The sequence below is a fragment of the Chlamydotis macqueenii genome, chromosome 9 (assembly GCF_036417535.1).
Source record: "Chlamydotis macqueenii isolate bChlMac1 chromosome 9, bChlMac1.mat, whole genome shotgun sequence".
In the NCBI taxonomy this organism is placed as follows: domain Eukaryota; kingdom Metazoa; phylum Chordata; class Aves; order Otidiformes; family Otididae; genus Chlamydotis; species Chlamydotis macqueenii.
This window is the reverse complement of record NC_141564.1, coordinates 10,352,516-10,378,908: the sequence shown is the minus strand read 5'-3', so window position 1 is coordinate 10,378,908 and position 26,393 is coordinate 10,352,516. Positions and strand designations below refer to the sequence as shown.

At 40.1% G+C, this 26,393-nt stretch overlaps 1 protein-coding gene across 2 annotated transcripts in view; it reads right to left on the bottom strand.

The window, feature by feature from the left end:
• Positions 1–2,292: 2,292 nt before the first annotated feature.
• RYK (receptor like tyrosine kinase) overlaps positions 2,293–26,393 on the bottom strand; it is a 60,897-nt gene continuing 36,796 nt past the window's right edge. For both annotated transcript variants that reach the window (XM_086754952.1, XM_086754953.1), the window contains exons 10-15: positions 13,724–13,793; positions 11,385–11,517; positions 9,402–9,511; positions 7,256–7,415; positions 4,188–4,324; positions 2,293–3,347 (exon numbers count right to left, since the gene is read on the bottom strand). In XM_086754952.1, coding sequence (XP_086611078.1) covers positions 3,236–3,347; positions 4,188–4,324; positions 7,256–7,415; positions 9,402–9,511; positions 11,385–11,517; positions 13,724–13,793 — 722 coding nt within the window. In that variant the 3' untranslated portion in view covers positions 2,293–3,235. The remainder of the gene's footprint in view (positions 3,348–4,187; positions 4,325–7,255; positions 7,416–9,401; positions 9,512–11,384; positions 11,518–13,723; positions 13,794–26,393) is intronic.

Genomic DNA, 26,393 nt, shown 5'->3' with positions numbered 1-26,393 from the left:
TCAATCCAAACGCTGGGACTTTTATGTGTACTTTAAGAGTAGAAGCCACCAATAATATTCTCTTTCCAGAAAGTCTGCATTGTCAATCTTCTACCCAAGCGACCTGCTCCTCAAGAGCTTTCCTAAAAGGCCACGGAGCTAAGATGTGTCACATGCAGCAGTGAAGAAAAATGCCAGCATGAAAGCTATTTGCAATCTTAGGTACAATAAATTCCTGCAAGGCAAAACACCTATCTTAGCTTTAACCACTGTAGGTGAAGTATGTTTAAATTAAAAGTAGAACTTCCAAAACTGATAGTTGTACCTATGCCTTACCACCACATTAAACCAGTTCTCAGTCTCTACTGGTCCGCACACTCAACCAGGAGTAGATAAGAAAGCCTGCCAGAGGAAAAGCTGACGTAGTTTACCATTCCCACAGCTTGTGCTGACCGAGCAAAGCAGCTTGAAGTGCAGTTCATCCCTAACCCATCTTAAGGCCACAGCGGCTAGATGTCAACTTCAGATACCTATCAGATGTGAACAGATCTTGCAAGATACACATCTTGCATGTGACCACGAAAGCACATGCACTGAGGCGTATGCTACCCTGTGAAGTACGTACTAGACGCGTACCATTTTCATCCTTTCACCTCAAGTACATCTTACAGCTATAACCTCTGTAGATCCCATCACAACACACATCTGGAGACAAATAACTCTGCCACTGACAACTTTAACAAGCAACTCATTGTAAACAAGTCTTCCTGGGTCAGAAAGGAAAGAGACCAGAGAAGTCCACACAACCAAAGCCTTACTGCTATCCCCGACAAACTCAGTGACTCCAAAGCCAATGAAACTAAACCAGTTTTAATTAATTCAAGCAAACGCAGCCCAAACTGGAGCCCGTAGGAAAATTTCCTTCTAGGATAAAGCAAGACTCAGTTCACTAGCCACAGGTAACTAACACCCAAGTACAGATAGGAAAGCTCCTGCATTTTGAGGGACACTCCATTTTAGCTCAGCAATGCAGAGGGGCAGCCTGTGAGACTGAGAACACACTGCACACAGTTCTGCCTCATGACCTACTAATTAAAAATTATTCGTTTCCTTCAGCAAGGTTCAGAACTCTGGAAAAAACAAAAGCTGCACATCTGCATGACAGTCAAATCCAGCCACACAACACAGCCAAATCCAGGTGCTCGCACTTGCAGACCAGAGCCTCCTAAAATGCCACTATAGCTACAGAGCCTGTGAGGGCAAGGATCCCAACCATGTACAAACACTCGAGGTTACGGGTACTTTACTCTGAAGATGGTATGAGACAAAAGGCAATTTTTCATGTTTCACATTGTGCTAAAGCGCAACCTGCCTCATGGTGCCGCCATGTAGGGGATTAAATCAGTTCATTTGCAGAACTGGAAGTTATTCTAAAAATCACAGAATGGTTTGGCTTGGAAGGGACCTATAAAGCCCATCCAGTCCAACCCCGCTGCGAGGAGCAGGGACATCTCCAACCAGATCAGGTTGCTCAGAGCCCCATCCAACCTGGCCTGGAATGTTTCCAGGGATGGGGCATCCACCATCTCACTGTAAAAAGTTTCTTCGTTACATCTAATCTAAACCTACCTCCTTCTAGTTTAAAACCATTACCCCTTGTCCTGTCACAACAGGCCCTGATAAAGAGTTTGTCCCCATCTTTCCTATAAGCCCCCCTTTAAGTATTGAAAAGTCACAATGAGGTCTCTCCAGAGCCTTCTCTTCTCCAGGCTGAACAGCCCCAACTCTCTCAGCCTGTCCTCACAGGAGAGGTTCCAGCGCTCTGATCATCTTCCTGGCCTCCTCTGGAGCTGCTCCAACAGGTCCACATCTTTCTTGCGTTGGGGGCTCCAGAGCTGAACACAGTACTGCAGGTGGGGGTCTCGAGAGCAGAGAATCACCTCCCTCGACCTGCTGGCCACGCTGCGTTTGATGCAGCTCAGGATGCGGCTGGCTTTCTGGGCTGCAAGTGCACATTGCTGGCTCATGTCGAGCTTCTCATCCACCAGCACCCCCAAGTCCTTCTCCTTAGGACTGCTGACAATCCATTCTCCACCCAGCCTGTATTTGTGCCTGGGATTGCCACGACTCACATGCATTTGGCCTGGCTGAACTTCATGAGGTCTGCACGGGCCCACATCTCCAGCCTGTCAAAGTCCCTCTAGATGGCATCCCTTCCCTCCAGCGTATCATACCAACTCCAGCCCAATGATAACCATCAGCCTGCACATTCAATACACAGGGCAGTGTGAGGGACCAAGCTTTCACATTAAATGTAATAGAAAAACATTCTTTACTCTGCAAGTGTCTTTACAAATATATATTTATATATTTAAGCCCATTTCAGGCCATAAAAGCCCATAGAAAACAACCAGTACCTTTTTGAACAAGAGAAACTGCAATCAGAAGCCTGAGGTGAAAGACTCCCACACAAGGGCTGCTTTGGCGCTTCTCTGAAGGCCTCTATTTAGCACATAAACCCATCTTAAAAATCACATCAGCCTTTCATGTGCAAGGAGGGGCACCATTTTGACCCCACCTTGACTACTCTCTGTATGAGGTAAACTGGAATCACTTTTACATAATGACTTACTGCTTTAAAAAGGGGATATTGTATCCTGAAGACCAGCTTTTTCAAAAAAACATTTGTGAATGGGTTAAAAAAAGTAAGATGCCGCTTGTGGATCCAACCACAATGTGCTGTTGTCTCAAAATAGTAGTAGTTGATACTAAAAAGCTATTCCAGATACATACAAGTACAAACACTAGAGCTGGTCAGAAAGATTCAGTTTCAACATTTTTAAAAAGCAGGGAAAATTTTCTGTAGTGTGGCTTTTGCATTATTTTCCCCTATCCTCACTTTTCTACCAGTTCCATATACCCTTCAAAAAAAAAAAAAATCACGTGTCTGTTGTAAGAGTGCAAAGTCCATCCAAATCTCGTTCACTATCACTACACTTTAAAAATCCTGATGGCAAATAAAAAGGTCTTGTTTTAACTTTGCAAAAGTGATATCTAGAAAATATTCAACATCAAGAGGTCTTACAAAAAACTTCAGACTACTAAAGCATTCTAAGGCACAGTGTTTTGGAAGAAGTGCTTTCTCCCTTTGGTGTTGCTTTATACACATCACGTGTGTGAGTCTGAGTGATGCACGGAGCTGCAGATGTACACCATGCCTTCTCCCAGTCAGTGAATTGAATCTTCTTCTGCAGTTTCAGACGTAGGCTCCCAATGCTGCATGAAATTCAGTTAGACATTGCACCAGCTGCTGAAACTTGGGTCTTTCTTCAGGATCTAGGGCCCAACAGCAGGCCATCACAGCAAACCTGCAAGACAAAGACAAATGGAAGACATGAGAATGTAAAGCCAGGTGACCAGAGTCCCAACCTGAAAATGAAAAACAGCATTCACCACTAGAAAATCTGCTGACCAGAGAAAGAAAAGGAATTCTGTATCTTCTGATACATGATGCTGAACAACTGCTTCAGAAGACAGACACCCCAAATGTCCTGTGACGCTGTTTGACTTAGGACACAAACGCTAGTTTCATTTAGGATACAAGTCAGATGCAATCCAGGAGGAAGCAATACATAACTCATCAGAAATTGATCAGCTACTGTAAAAGCACAGTTCAAAGTGTTTCTGTGGTAGGTTTACGGGAAGGGGGTTTAGAAGAACACGTGAGGCAGAATGTAGGGCCTGTGCTCTTGCATTTTCCTATACCATTAGGATTATGAATAAACATCTCAAGCACTGTCAGTTAACTCCATTATACACAGTACTTCTCCGTAGTCTTGCTGAGAGAACAAACCTAGTGGTTTCCTACACTGCAGCCCCACAAACACTAAGCTAAAAATCTCTGGCCCCTCTGCCTCCCTTCTCCCACCCTGCTGGATCAACCCCATTTCTCCCACGTATCAGAATAAGGAAAACAGTTGGGTCAAAATTAAGTGAAACTCAACAACAACAAAAACCACTTAATTTTAGCCCAAGTTCCTTGAAGAATGTCACTGAAACCACAAAAATACTTACACGAGGGTCAGCCTAAAAGGTAGAATAAACAGGCAGATGAAGACAAACCTGGCTCCTTCACTGATAGGGCTGGCTTAATGCACTGGTTACAACAAAACACACATTTTATTCTCTCTCCAAGAACACACACTTACAGTTCATCAGGGCAGTTGATTGGCTGAGCTATTCGATAGCCATCCTTTAAATAAGCAGCCATCTCAAAGGGATCGATATCGACATACGGAGTCTGTCCTAATGTCATCAGTTCCCACAGCGTTACTCCGAAGGCCCACTAAAAAGAAACAGCACACAGTATTAACAGAGCATGCCAAATTTTGAGAACTCCTTCAGACATTCCACAAAGTCAGTCATGGGTATGATTATAGAGAGTAAGAAAGCTTTACACAAATGCTGTGTGTGTGTGTGTGTATATATATATATATGTGTGTGTGTGTATATATATATATATCTATATATAGATATATATCAAAGTTCAACATGCCAATACTTTGTCTTGAATAAGGACAATTAAGAATCACAGAATAGGTGTTAAGTTGAACTACAATTAAAATCCTAGTGCACTAAGACTTAAGTGCTAAAAAAAAAAAAAAAAAATGTATTTACTGCATTTTTCCAGTGTATTTCAAAACACTTAACAAATCTAAGGAATATTAAACAGTAAACTCATTGTTTTGAATAAATTAACAGTTTTATATTACATTTCACCTCTTCAGAACACTATAGGAAATTCCTCAAAAAAAGGTTCAGAAGAGCAGACTGAATGAAATCATAGTTTTTTAAAATCAAAATCACCTCTATGTTTTGAGTATATGCTCAGAAGTAGGACTCAGGAGAAAAATAAAGATTTCATCTAAGTAAACCCAACAGCTGGATCAGCACTCAACACATAATTCAGCCAACAATTCTTGCCAAAAGGAACTTAAGGTCATGAAAAATCAATCAATCAATTCATGTGCAAGCACAGTACAAGAATAGTGATTTACTAGCTGGTATCAAGAGACAAAACATAGATGGTGCTGATACTGCACACTGATGACTCACTGCTGAAGTTACAAGTGCTGCAAACATCATGATTTATTAAAAAGGAGCAGAATGCTGCAAGTCTTGGAAGATTCTTGGTCTTAATCAAAGGAAATCCTGTCCACCCCTTGAGCAAAGCCTTAACTAAGGGATGCTGTCAGTGGACAAGCTCACAGAACAGCCATCTATTAGCAGTGCAGGAAAGCACGGGAGGACATCTTTTTTATTTGCAATTTGCTGAGGGGCAAGTGGTGGTGCACCTACAAGATGAGAATAAAGGGCGATTCAAGGAAAACTACTTTGAGAATATAATTGTTTCTAATTCCTTAAGTAGCTACATAAAAATGGCATACAGAGATGCAGACCTTCATGTCGGGGGGGGGGGGAACAAAAACCAACACAAAACCAAACACCGAATTCTACAGGAATCATGTTTTGTTTTTCTATGCTTTGGCTGACTGATATAACTGTTGGCAGGAGGAGGAACACATTAGGAATGTTTCAAGCCAGCAAAACCATTTTAAAGAAATGCATCCAAAAAGCAAGCCCAGAACACATGCCAGCTGCATCCTAACCGACACCACCTAAATCATCTGTAACAGATTTCACCACTGATTATAAGTTACATGCAATTGATAACTAGATTTGTTCCTAGCAAGCAGACAAAAACATATTACACCATATTTGTGAAAAGCATTCAGCTAAAGGCAAAGATGATATTTAGGGCTGATTGTATTTTCTACCCCCAGAAACACTGGGGGTAGAAAACAGAGTCAATTTTTGGACTCTACAAAACCCAGGTAACTACGTACATGAACTTAAACTATGTATTAGAAAGGGAGTTGTATTCATCCCTATATAACGCAAAAAAAAAGTTTGTGTTAAAATAATGTGGAATATATGCTGAATTGCACTGTGTTTTCTGAAATGGTTGTGATACTGAGGTGCCTTCATCCTAATAAAATTCTACATTTCACTGCCAGTGTTACATAAGCTTTTATTTCCTAGTCCAGTCTTCATGAACAGTGAACACTTCTGTTCCAGATTTAAAAAAAAAAATAAATCAACATTTAATTGATCTCATTTAGTATTATAAAAACATGCTTTGACAGACAGCTTCCATTTCCTGTTCTGTCTTGATATAACACAAAATCCCACACGTTTTCCAATGAATACAGAAGTATTTCTGGAGCAGAGCTGACTTCTTCCCTTCCTTCCTTTTTTTTTTTTTTTTATTGTTTATGTGGCTTGAGCACTAGTACAGAGACCATGTCAACGAGGAAAAAAAAAAACAACCAGAATTTTTCAAAATTTTTCTAAGCTAGCACATTTTAAGATGCAGATTACCATCTCTGGATGTAGCTATGTTAAGGAAAGCATCATTACCAAAGAAAATATCCCCTTAGCAGGAAGACACAGATCGTAAGGGCAAGTGGTTTACCATTAATTAGCACTTTAATTACCACAGGTTGATCTTCAAGGACAAGCTCCTTTAAGGACAAGAACAGTCTGTTCTGATGGGCAGGAAGCAGAGCAAGCATGGCAGAAGGCCACCATGGATGCACTGACTGAAGGAAGGAAAGAGAGGGTGGAAGCAGGAGAAGGCTACTTGGGGAACACAGCAAAAATGCATCAGCATGCAGGCTGGAGTCTGGAAAACCAAAGTCCAGCAGAGTTAAACTACCAAGAAATGCCCACAGAGGAAAACATTTTGGCTGCACTGAAGCCCAGTGCGCACACATTAGACCACTGTACCAGACAGTGCAGGATGTACAGCATCCAAGTACAGTATACATCCAAGAGCGCCGAGGGAGCAGGTTGAAGACACTACAACACTGCTCTCATCATCTTTGAAACACCATCACAACTGGGGGAGGTTGCTGACAACTGAAAAAAAAGGCACCCTCTTGAAGAGGGATCTGGGGAACTACAGGGCCAAGTAGTCTAACATCAGTTCCTGCTAATGCTGCGGAGCACGTGCAAGAAGGGCCTGCTTGATCTTTGAACTATCTGCCACGAGCAGCAAGTGCAGGAAGCAGGTGTATAGATGCTGTTCTGGACAAATCACTTATCTGTTCAGTGCCATGATTCTCCAATGGCTGAAAAAAGGGAAAAATGTCAACAAAATACATTTTGTAAATGTAAGAGGGAAAAAAAAAAAAAAAAAACAACCCAAACTTACCACATCACTAGCACTGGAAAATTCATTGTTAACCAGGCTTTCAAGAGCCATCCATCGAACTGGTCTGTTTTCATTATCTCCCAGGCAATGGTAGTCCATAGGGAACAGGTCTCGAGAGAGCGCGTTGTCTGTAATCTTAACCTGAAGTGCATCGTCAATGCTAATTTAAAAGAACAGAAGCATTTAGCAAACTTAGCATTACCGAAAATATTTATGCTCTACCTTAAGTTTTACACTCTGGATTTAATTGGGGAACGCTAATTGCACTATCAACATTTCAAAGGACTAGCATTCTTGTAGATCAAGACACGCTTATTCTGTGGCTATCGAGTACTATCAGAGAATGTATTTGTTCTGTGTTAACAGATAAGTACTAGAAAAATCAGCAGACTTAGATTAAATAAAATCAAACATTTACAAGTGCAAGAAAATACAGTTAAAGCAAATAAAGAACTCCCTTAAACTATTTCCCCTCCCCTGGAGATCCTCTATCAAATCAATTAAACACATTTTAGCTATAGTACCTCTGTAGCAATAATAGCCAAAGATTTAAGCAAAGGAAAATCTAGCAATATTTTGTTAAAGCAATCAATATTACTTGTGGCCTAAAAGCTTGTCTCTAATCAAGCGATCTATAAGATACTTATTCCCCCTCAACAAAAGATATTCTTTCTGTGGTCAGAAATTTGATACTGGCTAAAAGACACTGACTTTGAACCAACAAAAGATGACTAAAAAAAGCACATGGAACCTACTGATTCCACCTCCCCCGCCCCAGGAAATTAATTCACATTCTTTTGAACCTACAAAAAGGTGTGTAATAAAGTTCAATATTCTCATGAACACTGAACTTCAGAATATGAGTAATATGTTGGCTTTAACATCTTATGACAAAAATACAGAAATAACATTGGGTCAGGGGGAGTGTAACAAAATGGTGTTTGTTTTCTTTTCATCTTGTCAATTATTTCTTTTTGATGAGAAAAATTAAATAGAAATGCTCAATTTGTGTGCTTCCTGCTTCACTATCTCAAGTACCTTCTTATTTATCCCATTTCTATGCACTTTCAGGTCATTCCTTGCCCTCAAAAATTACAGACCATTTTGCTTCCATATCTAATCACTCTTGAAGAGTTCACAGAAATTCCTAGAAACCTGTCTATAAACAAATACAACACAAGGTTATTTCCCAGACTAGGGAGCTCTAACTTGTGTCATCCATATATCCACTCTAACTGGGCCAAACTGTGCCATGTACATTTGAGACCAAAAGTATATGTCCTCCCCTTAACAAACCTGCAAAGACCACTGTGATCCTGGCTCCCTTCCCAAAATTAGGGTACAGGTACATAGGTCTGGTACACTTCATACTAGCTCTTCCCAATCTTTCACTGTAGAGGAATAGTTTTGGGGAACAAAGGGGCGGCAGATGAACAAAGCCCTTCAAGGAATCCTGGCTACTGGCACCCCCTTTTTCTCTTTAGGCTAGCCCTGGATTTCTTGTACTGCAGCACAGCTCCTGCCTGCATTTCCCACAGACAAGTGCCAGGTGCACTACGAGTTGATGTTTATTGCCAGCATTCTGGATTACACATATGGCAACTAAAGTGAAGCTAGATTTTTCCCCAAGAGGCAAAATTCCAGTCAGGAGATGGTCTCAAACCCTACTTCAGCATTCCCACCATTTACAGAGCACATTCGTTTCTATCCATCAACTGACAACTAAAATCTACCAGCGATCAAAGCCACCAGGCTATTTTATTTTTTTAAAATAATTAAGAAAATGGACTTAATACAAAAATCTATCCACTGGTAAACAGTCAAAGATATTCTAATATTTTAAGTTTTTATTAAAGTTTAAGGGAAGCTTTAATATTTTTCAAGCCTTTGAAAGAATAAGGATATAAAAAAACCTAGTAGAGGTATTTAACACGAGGATATTCTGCTTTCTTGGAAACCATGCTTTCTGGCTCACCTTACATTTAGAGGAAAACAACTTCACTGACAAGACTATTCACCCAAAATTTGGAAAAAGCCAAGCAGCTGTATATTTTGAATTACAGATAAGGTCAATGGGAAAAAGCCCATCCTAGCCCTAGCTACGTAACATTGCCTGTGCGATGACTCTACCCCATCCAGTACTTACACACAGTTTCTAGCAGCCAGGTCCTTGTGAATGACCTCCCGTCTGGCCAAGTAACTCATTCCACAGGCAATCTGAATAGCCATATGTACAAGATCCTGCTGGGATATTGCCTGTAAGAGCACAGAAGAACAATCATTGCAAAACTGCAAGCTCAGTGCCTGCTAGGTTAGTATTTCTGTTGTATTCTAGTGCCCTCTCCCCTCACCTTTAGTGGCTGATGCTTTCTAGTAGCTTATTACAGACACTACCACCTGCTGAAAACATAGGAAGGCTCCTTATTCTAAATTTTAATTTTTTTTTTTTTTTTTTTTTTTTTTTAACATGCCAGGGGCAAATGTTTCTAATTTGCAACTGCCTCACTGCTACACAGCTTCTCCTTTATTAGTGGTGAACACTGGCAAAAATGGTCAGTTTTACCCATACTTTTTTCACTTTCTGTTTCTCTGGAAACCAACTCATTTTCAGGTAGCAGAGCACAAACAGCAGTCAAAATTCTTGTTGCTATCTACTGCTGAAAACTAGTATCAAAGGCTATTGCTCCATCTAGTTTTACAGCTTCATAGTCCTATACAAATTAACCCTTCGCACATATTTATACGCCGAGTTCACTCTTCCATTTCTGCAGTGTTGCAGAAACTTCAGTATGTTGGCAGACACACTGAAGTTGCAAGACAAGTTAAAATAAACCAAATACTAAATTAAAGCAATAAAACAATAAACAGTAACCTGGCTTCTTCATTACAGGTTATTAAGAACAATAGCCATGTATCATTTCAGAAAACTCAAGAGTTTGCTTTAGGTATTTGTAGAAAAGTTCCATCTTAAAATAAGTCTCTAAGATACCAAATGCCCCATTTTTTGATACTGAAGTACAGTCACACCTAGTGACTAAGAGGCGACTCCTGTTTGACGTAATACAGATTATAAATACCATTTCTGCTTAAATTCCTGGAAAGAACTGGTGCATTGCATAGGGATTTACAACTCAGATTAAGCAGCAAAACAAGTAAAATTAAAGCTGAGAGAACACAGCAGCTTATCAACAACTTGTAAATTAACAGAGGTAGGTGGCCCATGATAGCTTGAAATCTAGTACATAACAAGAACAAATGCTGACTTCTGGAAATAAGATTTCATTTTGTGCTTGATTTACTAAAGACAGAAGCCAAACCAAGGTGAAGTCAAAGAATGGAAGAGACAAGGTAATCCTAACAAGAGGAATACTACATATACACATATACTACATATACACATCCACCACTAAATACTTATTCAGATTCTTAAAAATAAGTAAAATATGTTGTCATCTAGGAATACTTAATTTCTGACTTCTCATGAAACATACACAGCAGGTTTCATTGAAACATAGTAAAGTTATGAATGCTTAAGAGCACCCACAGCAGTTGAAAGAAAAAAAAAAAAAAAAAAACCAGTAGAGATTTAGTATCTAAAGTTAAATAAATACTAAATAAATACTAAATACTAAACTTCCTTTAGTATCTAAAGTTAAACAAATCCAGTTATTTTACTAAATAGTAAATCTGCAGCAGCATAGAAGTGCTGCTTACTATAAGATAATTAAGAATTACAGTAATTAAAAGCATAATCTACTAATTATACAAAAAAAATCGTAAATCTGAAATTTCTCCATACACAGTTTTCCCCTATTCTAACTTAAATCTACAATCATATGTAATTTTCTTTATTTTAATTTTTTTTTTTAAAGATGTATCAATATACCACCTACTACCCTAATCAAAGTTTAGCTCAGCTTCATGGTCTCTGAACGTCTGTGATAATGCTGCCAAGAATGTCTTGATTCATATAAGGAAAACAAACATTTGCTGGGGAACCTGCTTGCCAATTCTCTCGTTGTCACAGGAGAGCAGATGGATACCACAACTATTTCTTTTAAGGCATATACACAGATGACAAAGCAAGTCTAAGTTTAATGGGCAAGAAGTCACAGATTTCTGAGTGTACCTGAGGATTGTTGGCCTCTACAAGCTTGCACTGTCGCAAGAAGAGTTTAAGGTTCCCCCAGTTCATGTATGGAAGCAGCACCATTGGTTTCTCTCCCTCTTCTATACAGACATGAGTGATAGGTAGCAGATTCCTGGAAAACAGGGAGAGAAGTTCCTGAGTTTACGAAACTAAAATTTGATAAAAATCTTCTTGATCCCTAAACAAAAAAGTGGAAGTAATTAAACACTGAAGAAAAGCATCAATCTTGCATTATGAATTGCAGAGCACAAGGTTTCCAAATAACTGATGCCCTAGACATTTTTTTTTTAAATGAGATATTTGAGTACTTTTCCATTGAGAAGAACCCTCCAATTTTTTTCACTTGGTCCAAAAGGGTCAAAATAAATTTCTGTGAATATAAGATATCAGAAGTGATATATCCTCAACCTGGAAGCGTTAAGAGACTCATGTAGGGCCTGTTGTGATAGGACTAAGGGTTTCAAAATAGAGGGAGGTAGATTTAGGTTAAATATTAGGAATTTTTTTTTTTTGTTACAATGAAGGTGGTAGAACACTGGCATAGGTTGCCCAGAGGGGCGGTGGATGTCCCATCCCTAGAAACATTCAAAACATTCAAGGCCAGGTTGGATGAGGCTCTGAACAACCTGATCTAGTCGGGGATGTCTCTGCTCCTTGCAGGGGGGTTGGACTTGGACTGGATGACCTTTGAAGGTCCCTTCCAACCCAAACCATTCTGTGATTCTATGATTCTATAAAATACATAGCTCCGTTACAGAGTGGTTTAAAAGAAGTCAAGACATCATGTTTGATCGACTTCAAAATGACAGAACAGGTATTTTTAGCTTTGAATCAACTCAACATTAAATTGCACTCTAAATGCAGAAGTATCTCAGGAGTTTTATCACAGGTGTTTTACTCCTCCTTATGGCTCAGATAACCCGCATGCTGCACTGCTTAAATATCTTCCTATAGTATCAATGTATGAATGTGTATAAACAAACAGTATGTAGTTTCAATTTTTTAAAAATATGTGTCTTCTATTGAAAACATAACTGGAAGTCTTCAATGATACGTTATGATTTTTAAAAGGGAACTTTGAAATGTCCTGCTCTTACTGGCATAAGTCTGATAGTCAGGTGTCACATCCATGAGCTCTACACACCTGCGTAGTTCTACTTTCAACCAAGATAAAGGTCTCAGCTTTATAGGCACTGTACAGAAGAAAATCTTTTTGGACTTTTAAAAGAGTTTGACTTGTAAAAGGGAGATTAAAGACTGATTCTGAATGATGAGATGGGGGTTGTTTCATTAAGTATGTTTCCCCAAGAACCTGCTACGCCTCTTAAAAAAATAATCATGTATTTTAGGCAAGGTCTTAACTACAATAAATCTTAGAAAAGCAGCTTTTAAATGGACGGTAGAACTAATAATTCTGCTTGAACTATTCTCATTTCCTTCATATTTCCAGTAAAATAAGATCAATTACCAGACCAGGGACCCAGCAGTGAGTGTAGGTTTCCTCTTACCTGTATCCTTGCCAGTAATTAAGACCTTTAAGGCCAATTTCAGCCTATAATTCAAGCTGCAAAACTCCCACTAACTCAAGCTGTTTGGGACATCAATTTAAAAACTTAAGCAATCACCCTAAAAATCTATCCCATTAGTTCTTAAGAAAAAAATCCCACCAGTGATGCTACAAGGCCATACCAGGACAACACGTGTGCATGTGCAAGAGTTCTAAAAACTATTTCTCCTCTCCATGTGGGAGGGTACCTAATCGCAGTACTTTTCTGTGCCATGTAGAAAGTTATGAACAATACAAAACAGACTATTGTCAGCTAAACTGACAGTCAACCTGCATATATACTTACTCTCGTCATCACTAAGATCCCACCAAATTTAACAACTAGTCTGTGCAAGAACCAGCATAAACCAACACATGCCTGCAGCACCTTTTTCTCTAATAACTAAGAATGTATAAAAGGAATGTCTGCCCATATTTCACTGCAAGGCTTGGAACACCAAACCAAAGACTTTTGCCAGTTTCCCCACACATGGCTACTATTTGATTTTACCAACTGTGCAGCTAGAGAAAAAGCTTATAAGCACTCTTTGCAATAAGAAGTATATCTACAACTCTGTATTTTAAAGTGACACAAAAATAGTTTCAGGTCTTTATGGCGTATTAAAAAAAAAAAAAACGCCCACCTTCAAGCATACAAAATGTTGCTGAATTCTGAGAAAAACCCTGTTTCTTCTCCCCCTAAGAAGCTTTAAGTACATGTATTTTCAGCTGGCACAGATACAGTTTTGCTTATGAACACTGCTTAGCTTACCTGTGATGAAGGCCTCTGAGTTTACAGCTTTCAGTCAGCATCATTGTCACTTGTACCTCTGAGGCTTGATCTAACGAAAAAAATAAAGGAACCACAAATATAACTCTGGAAACAAACCAACATATCAATTAAGATCTGGTCCAGATTTGCAAGTCAGCTGAGGTCATTTGCGCACAAACAGAACTTGTTTGCCCACTTTTTAAAAATGGAGTTTAAAAACCCCAAATGAGCAAGCCAAACTTTAGGTCATATTTCTGCTTAAACAAATGGGGTGAAGCCAAAAAAGGAAATAAAACTCACTCCAGGTGCTGACAGACTGTACTTTTGCCACTTCCTGACAGCTTCTGGGCAGGCACGAATGGCCTGCACTTGGCAGCACGGGTCACATCCCGCACACAGGCCAGTGCTGTCAGAAGCAGGGAAGCAGGCCATGAGTTCCCCAAAAGCACAGAAGTGCTCAGAAGACACTGATTCACTGCTGAATTACCAGTCTAGGCTTCTGCAGATTACTTCCACACTGATGGAGACTATTTATTTCTAGCTTTATTTATTTACTGCTCTCCACTTGAAACATTTGACTCTTGGTAACCTTAGAAATGTTTGCTGTTCTCTTGCCACCTTAAAAAAAAAAAAAATTAAAAAAAAAGTTACTGCTGCCAGCTAAAATTCCAGCCTCTGTGATAGCTCCAGCAACCCACAGCAATCAGAACATCTACTGGGCAGAAGTGGAAGTGTTGCTTGTTACCCCTCTTCCCCACAAATATTTTTGTGCTTGTTTCCCCACCCCCCTTCTGGTGGCAAGAAAGCAACCGGGAAGCTTAACGTAGATCAGGAAGCTGATGTAAATCAGAGCTCTCACAATCCCACCCTCCTCATACCTGGGTGCATTTTTTGCCCCTCCTTCATGCTAGAACTAGTACCGGTGTGCCTAGGCAGCAAGTTAGCACAAGAGAGAGCCCAGCAAAGGCCAATCAGTTTTCCTTGCTGCATTAGGATTAAATTACATACTACAGATAAATCAAATCAACATTTTACTGCCCCGGGAGAAAGAAGCAGAGAGAACTCTTCTGCTCTTTTCCCTTCTTCATGCTCTTCTCCTCCTCATACCAGCTCTGACACTCTTTCCTATCTGAACTTTAACCCTGCAAAAGAAAACATGACTTTTGACTGAGTTAAGAGTGGTGAACGCGGTCAGTGCGGATGAGCAGAAGGTAGGGAAAGAAAGCACAAAGCCCAGAGGGAGAGCATGGCCTCCCCCTCATGGCAACAGCAAGCTACATAAATAGGCTACCACAAATCGGCATTTAGCTTTCCAGATCTGCTGGAAGTGGAGACAGCTTCAGGCACAATGCAGCTCCTGCCTAAGAAGGGCTCATCAAAAAAGAAATCGCGCAAATCAAGAACCTGTGAGCCACAAAACATCGGCTGGATTGATAAAGTTCCCCTAAGCCAGAGAAAGGAATGATATCCCAAGGCAAATTACTTCAAAGGCTGCTTTACCACCTCAGCTCAGGAGATTAAAAAAAGAGGCATGTCTTCCTAAAAACATCCCAGCACTAAAAAAGGAGATCAGGAAATGAGAGTTATAAATGCAGATACAGGTCCCAACCAGAGGCATTGAACTCTGAGCATGCTTGGAAACCCTTAAGGAGCATCACTGCCTAGATCCTGTACAGACTGGAAGGACCAAGACCACCAAAAGCCAAAACACAGCACTCTAGAGAAGTCCAGACACAGAGGTGCCATTAGATTAGTGACAATTATGGCTGCAGGGTATCAGGGTATGCATCAAAATGGTGCATTTCCTTGTATTTGATAACATGTACGTACGGGGGGAGGGTATGAACATGTTCTTGCAGTGCAGAAGACATTTAAGTAATGGTCAGCTGAAGCCTCTAGTTTGCACTCCAACCCACAGAGGCATTAGAAAGAGAAGGTCCGACTTACTGTGCAGCAATAGCACTCAAGTATTTTATGTGTGATGAATGCCGTACATAGGAAAGAGGCTTCAAAAGGCTTGTAAACAAGTAAGAAAAACCAAGATACTACATTAAAATGAAGTTACATAGGCATGAATTGCTGAATCATCCAACTGCTATAAAGGGCAAGAAGCATTAAAAATAGATGTGCGTATCATAAGAAGTTAGAGGAACTGCCAGCAGGCTACCAGAACACAGCTTCAAGTTTAAATGCGTGAATTACTCAAACTCAAAGACCACAATCTCTTCAACCTACCATATAATGAAGGAAGGAAAGAGATTACTAGGTGTAAGTTTAAGCTAAGTAACTTGTTTATACACTCTTTGGTCCTGTGCTTGCTTAACTGGTTTGCTTTTAATTATAAGAGCCACCATGCAATAATTTGAAGCTCTAAATCAAAGATAATTTAAGACTGGCTTTAAAATCTATGGAACAAGTTAATCTGGTTCGGACAATGCACCTGTTCGTCTCTTCACCCTAATGCTGTAAGAGATGAGACTTCTGCCGATGCCTTTCCCTTTCCATCGCAAAGGGTGTTTTTCAGGTCACTGCTACGTTTCATTCTTTTGCTTCAGCTCAGAGACACTACCTGGTACAGTTGTTCAGCACTCAAGAGGACGATTGACTCCCATTTAAGTATATACGGAAATCCAAATCTTATCTCATGAAACAGTCCCAGTATCCGTATTGTGTTTTCTTATCAATATTATTTCCTTGCTTTCTGTATTGAAAAAGCTTACAAAACACCAACAAATTCAGCACGCTGAGAACAAACAATAGCAGTAGAAGGCCAACCCTCCTCTAGCTTAGACCAGTGCCAATGTAAAACAACCACACAATTTGATTACTGTGGTTTTGTACTAGACATAATTCAAAACAGAATATAAATCATCACTTCTTTGAGTGATATTAGTCAAAAGGGGGTAAAAAAACAAAAACAAAAAAACCCAAGATAATGCTACTGCAACAGTCCCCATTGCAATTAAGATTTCCTTTTACGGATATTTTCTTTAGTTACACAACAAAAAAAAGTACATTTAAGCAAACTCTCAGTCACATTTAGTAGATTACAACCACTTTTGAGCATCCGACAGACAGGTCTTCATAGATTACGAAGAAGGTGATTTTGGTAGTAAAACATTTTATTGTAGAGGACCTGGTGAACCTGACCATCCTGCACCGAAAACCCTGAGAAGCAATCCAGAAAATCCACAGCATTTGTGGCTTTGGTATGAGCAATACACAGTCCCAGAGCAGAGCCAGCAACAGCTGTGACCCGCAATTCCAGCTTGGTGAGATGTTTTTACAAAGATGTACTAAGGCGAATCCTATAGTTTTCATTCTCCTGCTCGGGTTAAAGCGCAGTCCTGTACCAAAACCATACATCAAATCTCAAAGCATTTCATGTAAGCACACACACGTGGGCATTTTATTCACAGAATTGTCTGTGTAGCCAGACAAATTGAGACCTGGAGAAAGATCTTGTCAAACACAGGCATGCCCACAGGCTTTTGCGGCTCATTTTTCTGTACTGGATCTGTGAAGTCATTTGATATGAACACAGCCACACATGCAGCTGAAGAGAAGGGAATGGGGGGAAGCCTCCCACAGAGCCAGAAACCTCTTAAATCAGAATAGCAACTTAAAGCCATGACAGAGGAAGCCATACACTCCCATATATTAAATCTGTGCATCAGGAAACAGCCTCAAGTTTAAGGTGAACACTTCAGGGCAAGGCAACAAGGGCTTGTTGCACAACTTCTTCAGAGACCTAAAAAACAGCTAAGCTTCCCTTTGAGATATTAACACTATTTGTTATTAAGAACACGTCAGTGCTCAACAATTCATGCAGTTGCATCCTGATGATCATGAGGTGTAGCCAGGTCAGTGCTTCGAAGCCATGTAAAAGAATCATCTATTTCCACAAGGCTATCGCACACCAACAGCTGAGTAAATGAACAGCAAAGACTTCACATGAGTTAAAAGAAAGATTTAATATCCAGTACTAATTCTAGATGTTCAGTTAGGACCAAAAAGGTCTAATTTTCAGAAGGTGCTAAAAACAAGACTATTTGAGATAGATGTAAATGCATTCCAGAACTAGGAAGAAGATTTTAAAGCACTGGTTTTACCCTTTATGTGCCAAGATCCCGTCTGTGAAAGTCTACCCTAAGGCACAGAGCAAGAACAAGCTAGGATTTCAAGAAGCTTTGATATGGCTGCAAGTTTATCTCATGGTATTACGTTATTTGTATATAGCTAGGCACAATGGGGCTCTTGGCACTACTATTTTTAAATAAGAGGCTAATCTCTCCATACAATTCTGGCAAGTGCTGTTTGTGCTGAGGCCCTTCCTGGTTCATGAGGAGAAAGTGCACCTATTTGATTTTTACCAACTTCTCAAGGGCCATCTGCAAAACTGCATTTTAAATCTTTGTTTACCATCACTCATCAGTTACATGAATCATTGTGACATTCATGTGAAAACAAAATCTCTGGCAAGTTTTGCGATGACACTAGCATTGCAGCAATTTGCTTGCTATGAAACTGGGCACTCATAACTGCAGAGCATCACGCTCTACATTCACTAGGCAGTAATGTATCAGAAAAGAATGACTCTACACCTCAAATTACTTACCAGAGATGAAAAGAAGCAATTACCTGGATATTGCAGTGAGTTACCCGATTAGCTGGATGGCTTTCAAGAATAACATTTTAAGTCAGACCTCCTAGAACCTCAAAATAGCAGAGCAGAGCATTACAACTTAGAGACTTTAGATTGCAGCATAGTCACTGAAATGTGTTTCTTCAGACAGAAGACAAAGCAGAATCTTAAAAGCAATAACCAAAGATTTCAAAACTGAAGTCAGTCATTCAAGAGCCCTTTCATAGCCTACTACAGGCAGTAACACACAGCAGTTTTTTTCAGCACTTCTATCAGAAGCAGCTCTGCAAACACTATAGCTAGGAAGTCTAAGGCTTCCAATAAGCACATTTCCTGACAGCAATATTAAAAAGACGTTTTATCTGAAGCTTTTCTCACCTTTGGACCTTTTGTAACATCTTGTTCCCACGCGAACTTTCTTCTGTCTCGTATCGCAAGCTAATATTCCTCAATATCAGAATGCTTATACAACCCATTTTCTATACGGCTACAGATTTCCACAAACCTTGTATTACCCTTATTATCTTTCAAACTTGTGGGCTTTGCCAAATATACTGTGACAACGTCCACATTATCAAGTTATTGAAGGGTGAAAAGTGTACAGGCAGGCACAACACTCACAGACTCTGTGCCCACAGGAATTGAGAGTGTAGTACTAGAAGTGCCCTAAAACTTCAGCTTCAGGTAAGAAACGCTCCTAGTATCAACACATCCTTTTTAATTACTGCTGCTTCTGCAGAGCAATTCATTATGTAAAATTTCTCCCAAGGCAGAATTCAATCCCAGTTCAAAGAGAATACATGCCTGAATACTGCTTTCACCCTTCTACGCAAGTCTGGTTTTTTGAAAGAAATTCAACAGATTATCCTGAGTTCACATCTACTGTACATGACATTTTTTAATGCTGCCAGCAGACATTTACAGAACTTTCCCTCAACAGAAGGATGAACAGCTTAAGGAATGCAAATAGTCATGATCCAATCTGCTTTTTTATAGGTAGAAGGGAAAGTAAATACACAAAAACATTTACTCCTTAAAACTTCAAGAAGCCCTAACAGTTAAGCAGTGACAAGTCACCGTGGACTCCAATAGCACATCGGATGGCTTTCTGCCTACCGCAGAAGTGACAGAAAAACACATTGCTCCTCTTTGGCAGCTGTAGTGCACATGCAAGTCTAGACAGCTAGAGGCAGTCAGGTAATAGCTATACTTTCACACATCCACATCTATCTGCTCTACAAGGCAACCACGCACCCTACAGAATTCAAACCTTCCATATGTTAAGACATACACACACACGACAACATAAGGAGGTTACAACGTAGGACACTCTGCTTAGTCTTGTAAAAATGTCAATAGAGCAGGGTTTTTCCTCCAATCTTAATAGCAACGCTATTTATAGTGAAATGTTTGCTTCTACATGACAATCACACAAGTTTATTTTCCAAAGCAACACAGTTCATATTTTCAAATTCAAGCTAGTTTTAATATATTCTGGAAGTGATTCAACATGAGACTGCTAAAACAGGGAATGCTGTTCTGCCTTTCCTACATTACAAATGCACATGCGGTTTTAAACCATGGTCACACGAAAAGGGCAGAGAAGTATGATTTGGGGATACTGCTATTTCCCTACATAACAATACTAGAACCCAAGTAGCAGCAGCAAATAGCAACAAATAAAAGGCTCTACTTGGCAATTCATTTGACTTAAAATGAACCTGAAACTGTAAGTAAAGGTGAAGTGAAACTGGGGAAGAGACATAACTGATTTATTGATACATAACTGATTTAAAGTTTCAAAGTCTATCAGCTGCTAAAGGACAAAAGCTAACAAAATTTAAACACAAGTAGTGATTTCAACTGTATATAAATGAAAGTGCACTGTAGATTACTTTTTTTTTCCCCGTAGAAGCATGTGGAATAGCAAATATTTGAATTAAGAAGTACAGTACTTTGGATATCAAACTCAGAGCTGCTACTCAGTATTTTTGAAACATATCCTCTAATATTTTAGGTCTTTCAGGATACTTTCTTAATGAAATGAGATGACAAATACAGCTCATTTTTAAGCTGATACTCAGAAATCTGCTATTTTCCCTAATTCTTTAAATTCAACTATCTGTCTTTATGAAGGTACTTAAGAATTTAGCTAAGACTAGCAGCAGCTCTTTTCTTGAATTTTGTCATAAACTTTCTTCTACAGAAACAGGATCATGTACTCTGATTTCGGGATGTTAAATACTTTAAACAATTAACTTAAACACTGTACATTTAAGGGATGAACTTAAACTTACAAATATTTTCACGAGGCAGTGCTTTTAAGAATAAGTTGCCCAGAATAGTATACTCAATGCAATTTAAAAATGGTACCTTGGGAAAAACTCTGTATGCTCCAGGTTGCGGTATACTGTATGTCAAATATGAACAAAAACTCCTTCAACTTGGTTGACACAAATCTTAAGTCACCTAAGTATGCCTATTGCTTTCACCTGCTTTGCATAGCCTAAGTTCTCAGGATTTCTATTCCTGCACCTCCTAAATGTACGGAAGAAGTCCTAAAGGGTCACCAACTTGTGCCTGGCTGGGTCGCAAGCAGGCCAAATCAGACACCACGCGAAGGCAGTAACAGGTCTGCACACCACGGACAGTTAAGTCCTGTTTTAACATGCGACATTTAACACCTAACAGGTTTCATCATATCTACAACTCAACACAAACTTGCACTGCAAAGTGCAAGTTTTGACTCATACTAGAAAAGTCTTGTGTACTACAAAGAGCCCAAAGGCAGCTACTGTCCTGAAATGTACCAGATGAATTCATGGTAAGGTCCTTTTCCCAAGCTGCCATTACAGCATCACGATCCTTATTTCCTATGTGGGTGCACTTGAAGCATCCCCTCTTAAGTAGATCGACAATAAATTTAAAAATTTCAGAAGTATAATGTTGGAGGTAGCCAAGAGTGCTGAAAATAGTCCATTAGTGACCTGTGATGACATGAACAGAACTCCAGGCTTGGATAAAGTTGGTAAAACCATGAAGTCTTAAGAGTTAATCTTCACTCGTACTATGACTTTGTTTCCAGTGCTTTTCATGGGCGGTTTGTTTTCAGACATTCCTTTCTTGTACATAAGAAAAATTTTAAGTGGTTAGAAAATGAAATGGAAGTAGTCAGGTTATCTTGAACAGCACGATCGGTTGTTTTCAACAAAAATGTACCTTGGCCAGAGCGTACTAAATGAGTCAGGGCTCTGCACAACTCAAAACTCACTGCGTATGTTCCTGGAATAATACAATTCCATTTGTTCTGCAAAGAATTTTCTCCTTCACAGGAAAAACACCATTAAACAATGTGTTCTTTAAATCAAGGGTGAAAATCATGTGTTTTCTTCCTCTTCTGACACAAAAATTATCAAAAAGATTCCCAACAAAATCAATTTCATACCATATAAACGAAGAAGAGATCTGTCAATCACTGTCAAGAGATGCAATGCTAGCTGTGAGAAACATGCCAATTGAGACACTTCCCAAAGCTGAGAGTGACTGGAAGCCTCCTATCAGAAAGTGAAGCATTACAACCTCATAAAACAATTCTACTGTAGAGCAAGAAACACAATGAAGAAAGCAAATGCCAGCTAAGTCTCTCATCTTTCTGACAAAGAACTTACTCAGGTTGTGTTGATCCACAAATTCCAGTATCATAAATATAGTACAGATAACATATTCTTGTTCTTCCTGGTTATGAGACACACATCCTTAATCTTACTGAATGTCCATTTAAAGAAAGAACGAAGGCGAATGATTCATAGAAAAGTCTAAATGTGAAAGAACCTAAAACTTTTACAACGATGACTAGCAAATTAATACACAGTGAAACTGTAACCTGCAAATAGAAAAGAAAAACTGTATAGCAACATGAAGGATCTAGAGAAAGTATGAAAAGGTGATACCTTTTGCCCGGGGCTTGTGATCTTTGTACTCCTAAAGTAACTACAGCTTCCAAAAAGCTACCTCTAATTTTGCCAACTGATACCTATTTTTACCTTTAAGCTCTCCTCTTTGGCACAGAGCACTGCACATAATGGAAGACTCGGGCATCCAGATGCGCTCTGAAGTGTTAGATGATATAGCACTAAAGAAAAAATTTACAAATCAATGTATTTCATGAACCTGCAGGCAGAAGCTTTGTCACTACCCAGGGCATGTTACAACTTTTCTCTGGAGTGCACTACAGTTAGGTGAAAGAAAAACCTCTTCTAAGGGACCTGGAGTGAACTTCTGGCACTCAGGGATGAATTCTGCCTTCGGGTTGTATCTTTACAAAAGATGTGGCGTTGAGATTTCACATGAAGTGTTTCCAACTTTTCAGTCATATCCATTTACAACTTATAGAACAAGTAATCACTAAATTGGTTGAAAAGTACTTCAGTGACTTAATGAACAGTTCAGATGAAAGACCCCAGTCAAATTCTATGGCATAGGAGAAACTAGTCAAAAAATGGTGAACAAGCAAACTCCAATCTATTTGCCTCCTTGCACTGATGTTGCTTTATTAGGAACAAACTTGCTCTTTGAGAGTCTGACCTAACAGGTCAATCCCAGCTTGAGAAAGTGTGGAATACAATGCCTTCCTGGAAACCAATCTCACACTCCTCTGAGCAGCCTCTTTCTCACTTGTCCCGAGTTTCTCAGGACAAAGGTAGGCAGGTCCAGGCTTTCTCAGTTTTTCTCTATTACCGATTGCTTTAACAACAGATCACTTCAGAAGGGAGAACAAGTACCAAGTTCAGGAAAAAAAATAAATAAATAAAAAATCAAGGCTTCTTGATTTCAGTTAGCGCTCTTCTCAACACCTTACCAGAGGACTAGAAAGCATCAGAGAAGGAAAATGGGTCAGGCTGCTGCAGTTACTGCCATAACAATTCAACTATCTTTGCTTTTTGATCCTTTGGGGAAAAGGATCAGCTTCAGGGAGAGATAAGAAGACAGGAAAGAGGCAAACTGACACGGCTGCAGCGCGAAACACTCACAGATCTAACTATTGTCTGGCAAGCACGTCAGCCACAACATTCATCATCTCTGGGATATGAAATGAAAACACTGACAGCACATTCTCCTCTGTCCACATTATTAGAAGTAACCCGTCTTAAAAGGTTATGGATACTATAATACACTAACAACTGAAGGAGAAAGACAAGAAAGAAGAGATCCATTATGACAGGCACCTCTGTTGTACCTATGGTATGACATTTCTTCATGGGTTTTCCTAATGAGCAGTATTCAGAAACAAGAACTTGAATGGCACAACCCTTCTTTGACACCTTTCCCAGTACAGGAGAGGTGGTCTTCTATAAGCCAACATATGCATCCTGGGCTGCATCAAGAGAAGCGTGGCCAGCAGGTCGAGGGAGGTGATTCTCCCCCTCTACTCCGCCCTCGTGAGACCCCACCTGGAGTACTGTGTCCAGTTCTGGAGCCCCCAACACAAGAAGGACATGGACCAGTTGGAGAAGGTCCAGAGGAGGGCCACAAAGATGATAAAAGGGCTGGAGCACCTCTCTTATGAGGACAGGCTGAGAGAGTTGGGGCTGTTCAGCCTGCAGAAGAGGAGGCTCCGGGGAGACCTGATAGCGGTCTTCCAGTACCTCAAGGGGGCCTACAAGAAAGATGGGGAAAGGCTGTTTAGTAGGGCCTGTTGCGATAGGACGAGAGGTAATGGTTTTAAAATAGAGGGGGGTAGATTTAGATTAGAAATTAGGAAAAAATGTTTTACAATGCGAGTTATAGAACACTGGAACAGGTTGCCCAGAAGGGTGGTGGAGGCCCCATCCCTGGAAGTGCTCAAGGCCAGGCTGGATGAGGCTCTGAGCAACCTGACCTAGTCAGGGATGTCCCTGCTCCTTGCAGGGGGGTTGGACTAGATGACCTTTGAAGGTCCCTTCCAACCCTAACCATTCTATGATTCTATGATTCCATATGAGCTGCCCATAGCACAAGGAAGCCTTCCAGTCTCATGTATACTACCTGTTGGGCTTTCTTGGGCATGTCTTGTGGATAATCACTTACTCCACTAGCTTTACCACACTGCACAATGCAAATTTGCTACGATCAGTATAGCCTGCAATGGTAGCACCCAACCCGAAGACACTCATATGCCAGTACACTGGTGTTATTCTGCAGGGGTGAAGGCTTATATCCAGGGACACAGTAGACAACTGCACCAACTAAGGTCATGTCTAGATAAAGTTTCTAGGCTGAGAGAGGTGATTCTTCACCTCTACTCTGCCCTCGTGAGATCCCACTTGGCGTATTACATCCAGCTCTGGGGTCCCCAGCATAAAAACAACCATGAACCTGTTGGAGCAGGTCCAGAGAAGGGTCATGAAGATGATCCGAGGTCTGCAATACCTCTGGGATGTAAGAAGGCTGACAGAGTTGAGGTTGTTCAGCCTAGAGAAGAAAATGCTCCAAAGAGACCTTATTGTAGCCTTTCAACACTTAAAGATGGAGAGAGACTTTTTATCATGGCCTGTAGTGACAGGATAAGGGGCAACAGTTTTAAACTGAAAGAAGGTAGATTTAGATTGGATATAAGGAAGAATTTGTATTTATTTTTTTAGATTACAGCGAGGGTGGTGATACATTGAAACAGGTTGTCTAGAGAAGCTGTGGATCATTGGAAGTCCTCAAGGTCAGCTGAACTGGGCTTTGAGCAACCTGGTCTAGTAGAAGGTGTCTCTGTGCATGGCAAGGGAGCTGGACTAGATAGTCTTTAAAGGTCCCTTCCAACTCAAATTATTATGATTCCATTATTCTAACATGAAATTCTATTTTGGGCACAAGTCTACTGATCATATTTGCCATGCCCAGGTGTTCTCCTTCCAAAGGGTTTCTTCTATTGGCAACTCCAGATTTTAAGTCATAGCAGCTACCCTAATGTCAGAACAGCCAATGCAATGTCTTAAGTTTCTCAAGCTCTGATCCTGTGGAGAAGAAAGACGTGTTTTTCATCTCAAGAAGGTTATTTTTCCTCACAGCACCTGCTGAAAGAATTTCAGTTCACATTTTAAGAAGATCTGGAACACCCCACACCATTATTTTCTGTCATTCAGGGTACCACTGGACTTTATTTTATCAATTTCAGAGTGCACTACTCAGTAAAACAAGACAGTTCTGGAGCAGTTCATACTTTTTTGGGGGTGGGGAGGGCGACAACTTAGCCACCCAGACAAAGCCTTTTTTCCTGGTTTCTTTTCTGTGACCCTCAGGCTCCTTTCTTGCCTTTAGCAACAGAGGTACTTAAGTCAGTTTAATAGTTCTCATACTCATCTTGCTTTTGTGGTCCTGCCCTACTCCTGTGTTTGTGCCAAAACAGCAGTGTGTGTGTGGTCAAAGAATGAATGAGATCAAGGAAAAAGACTGGTTAAGAGAGAAATTTTGCAGGTTCGTTTTTATTTTTTTTTTCCCCAATGAGATCAAATTCCCAACTTATTACATGACCCAGCTGCACACACAGCTATCACAGCCAGGGTATGAAGATGAAGCTGTTTAATATTAGCACTGCAAATGAACTGCTCTAAAGAGAAGTGGGGATGTTTGTAGTTATTCTCCTAGCAACATTCTGCTGCACAAATCAGTATTATTTCAGACAACTATCAGCAAAACTATGACAAACTTTGTCCATATAGATCTTTTTTAAAGCTGAGAAATTCTCTACAAGCAATTATGTGAATACCATTACTCCCTTAAGACCATGCTCCAGCTCATTACAGCCAGCAAATCTTTCACTGCAAATGGAAGGGCTAGAGAAATCGGGACGTGCTGGGTCAAAGATACAAGCCACTGCAAGGGAGATATGCAGCTCTAAGTGTAGATTAGGAGCCCCTTTTTGGTAAAGCAATTAGACAAGTGGTGATGAGGTGCAGTTAAATTAAGATCTGTTCTCACAAACATTGTCTTGTCATTTAATCCAATGCTATAAAAAAAGTAAGTATGCTTGAGTAGTGCTGTACAGATGTCAAACTG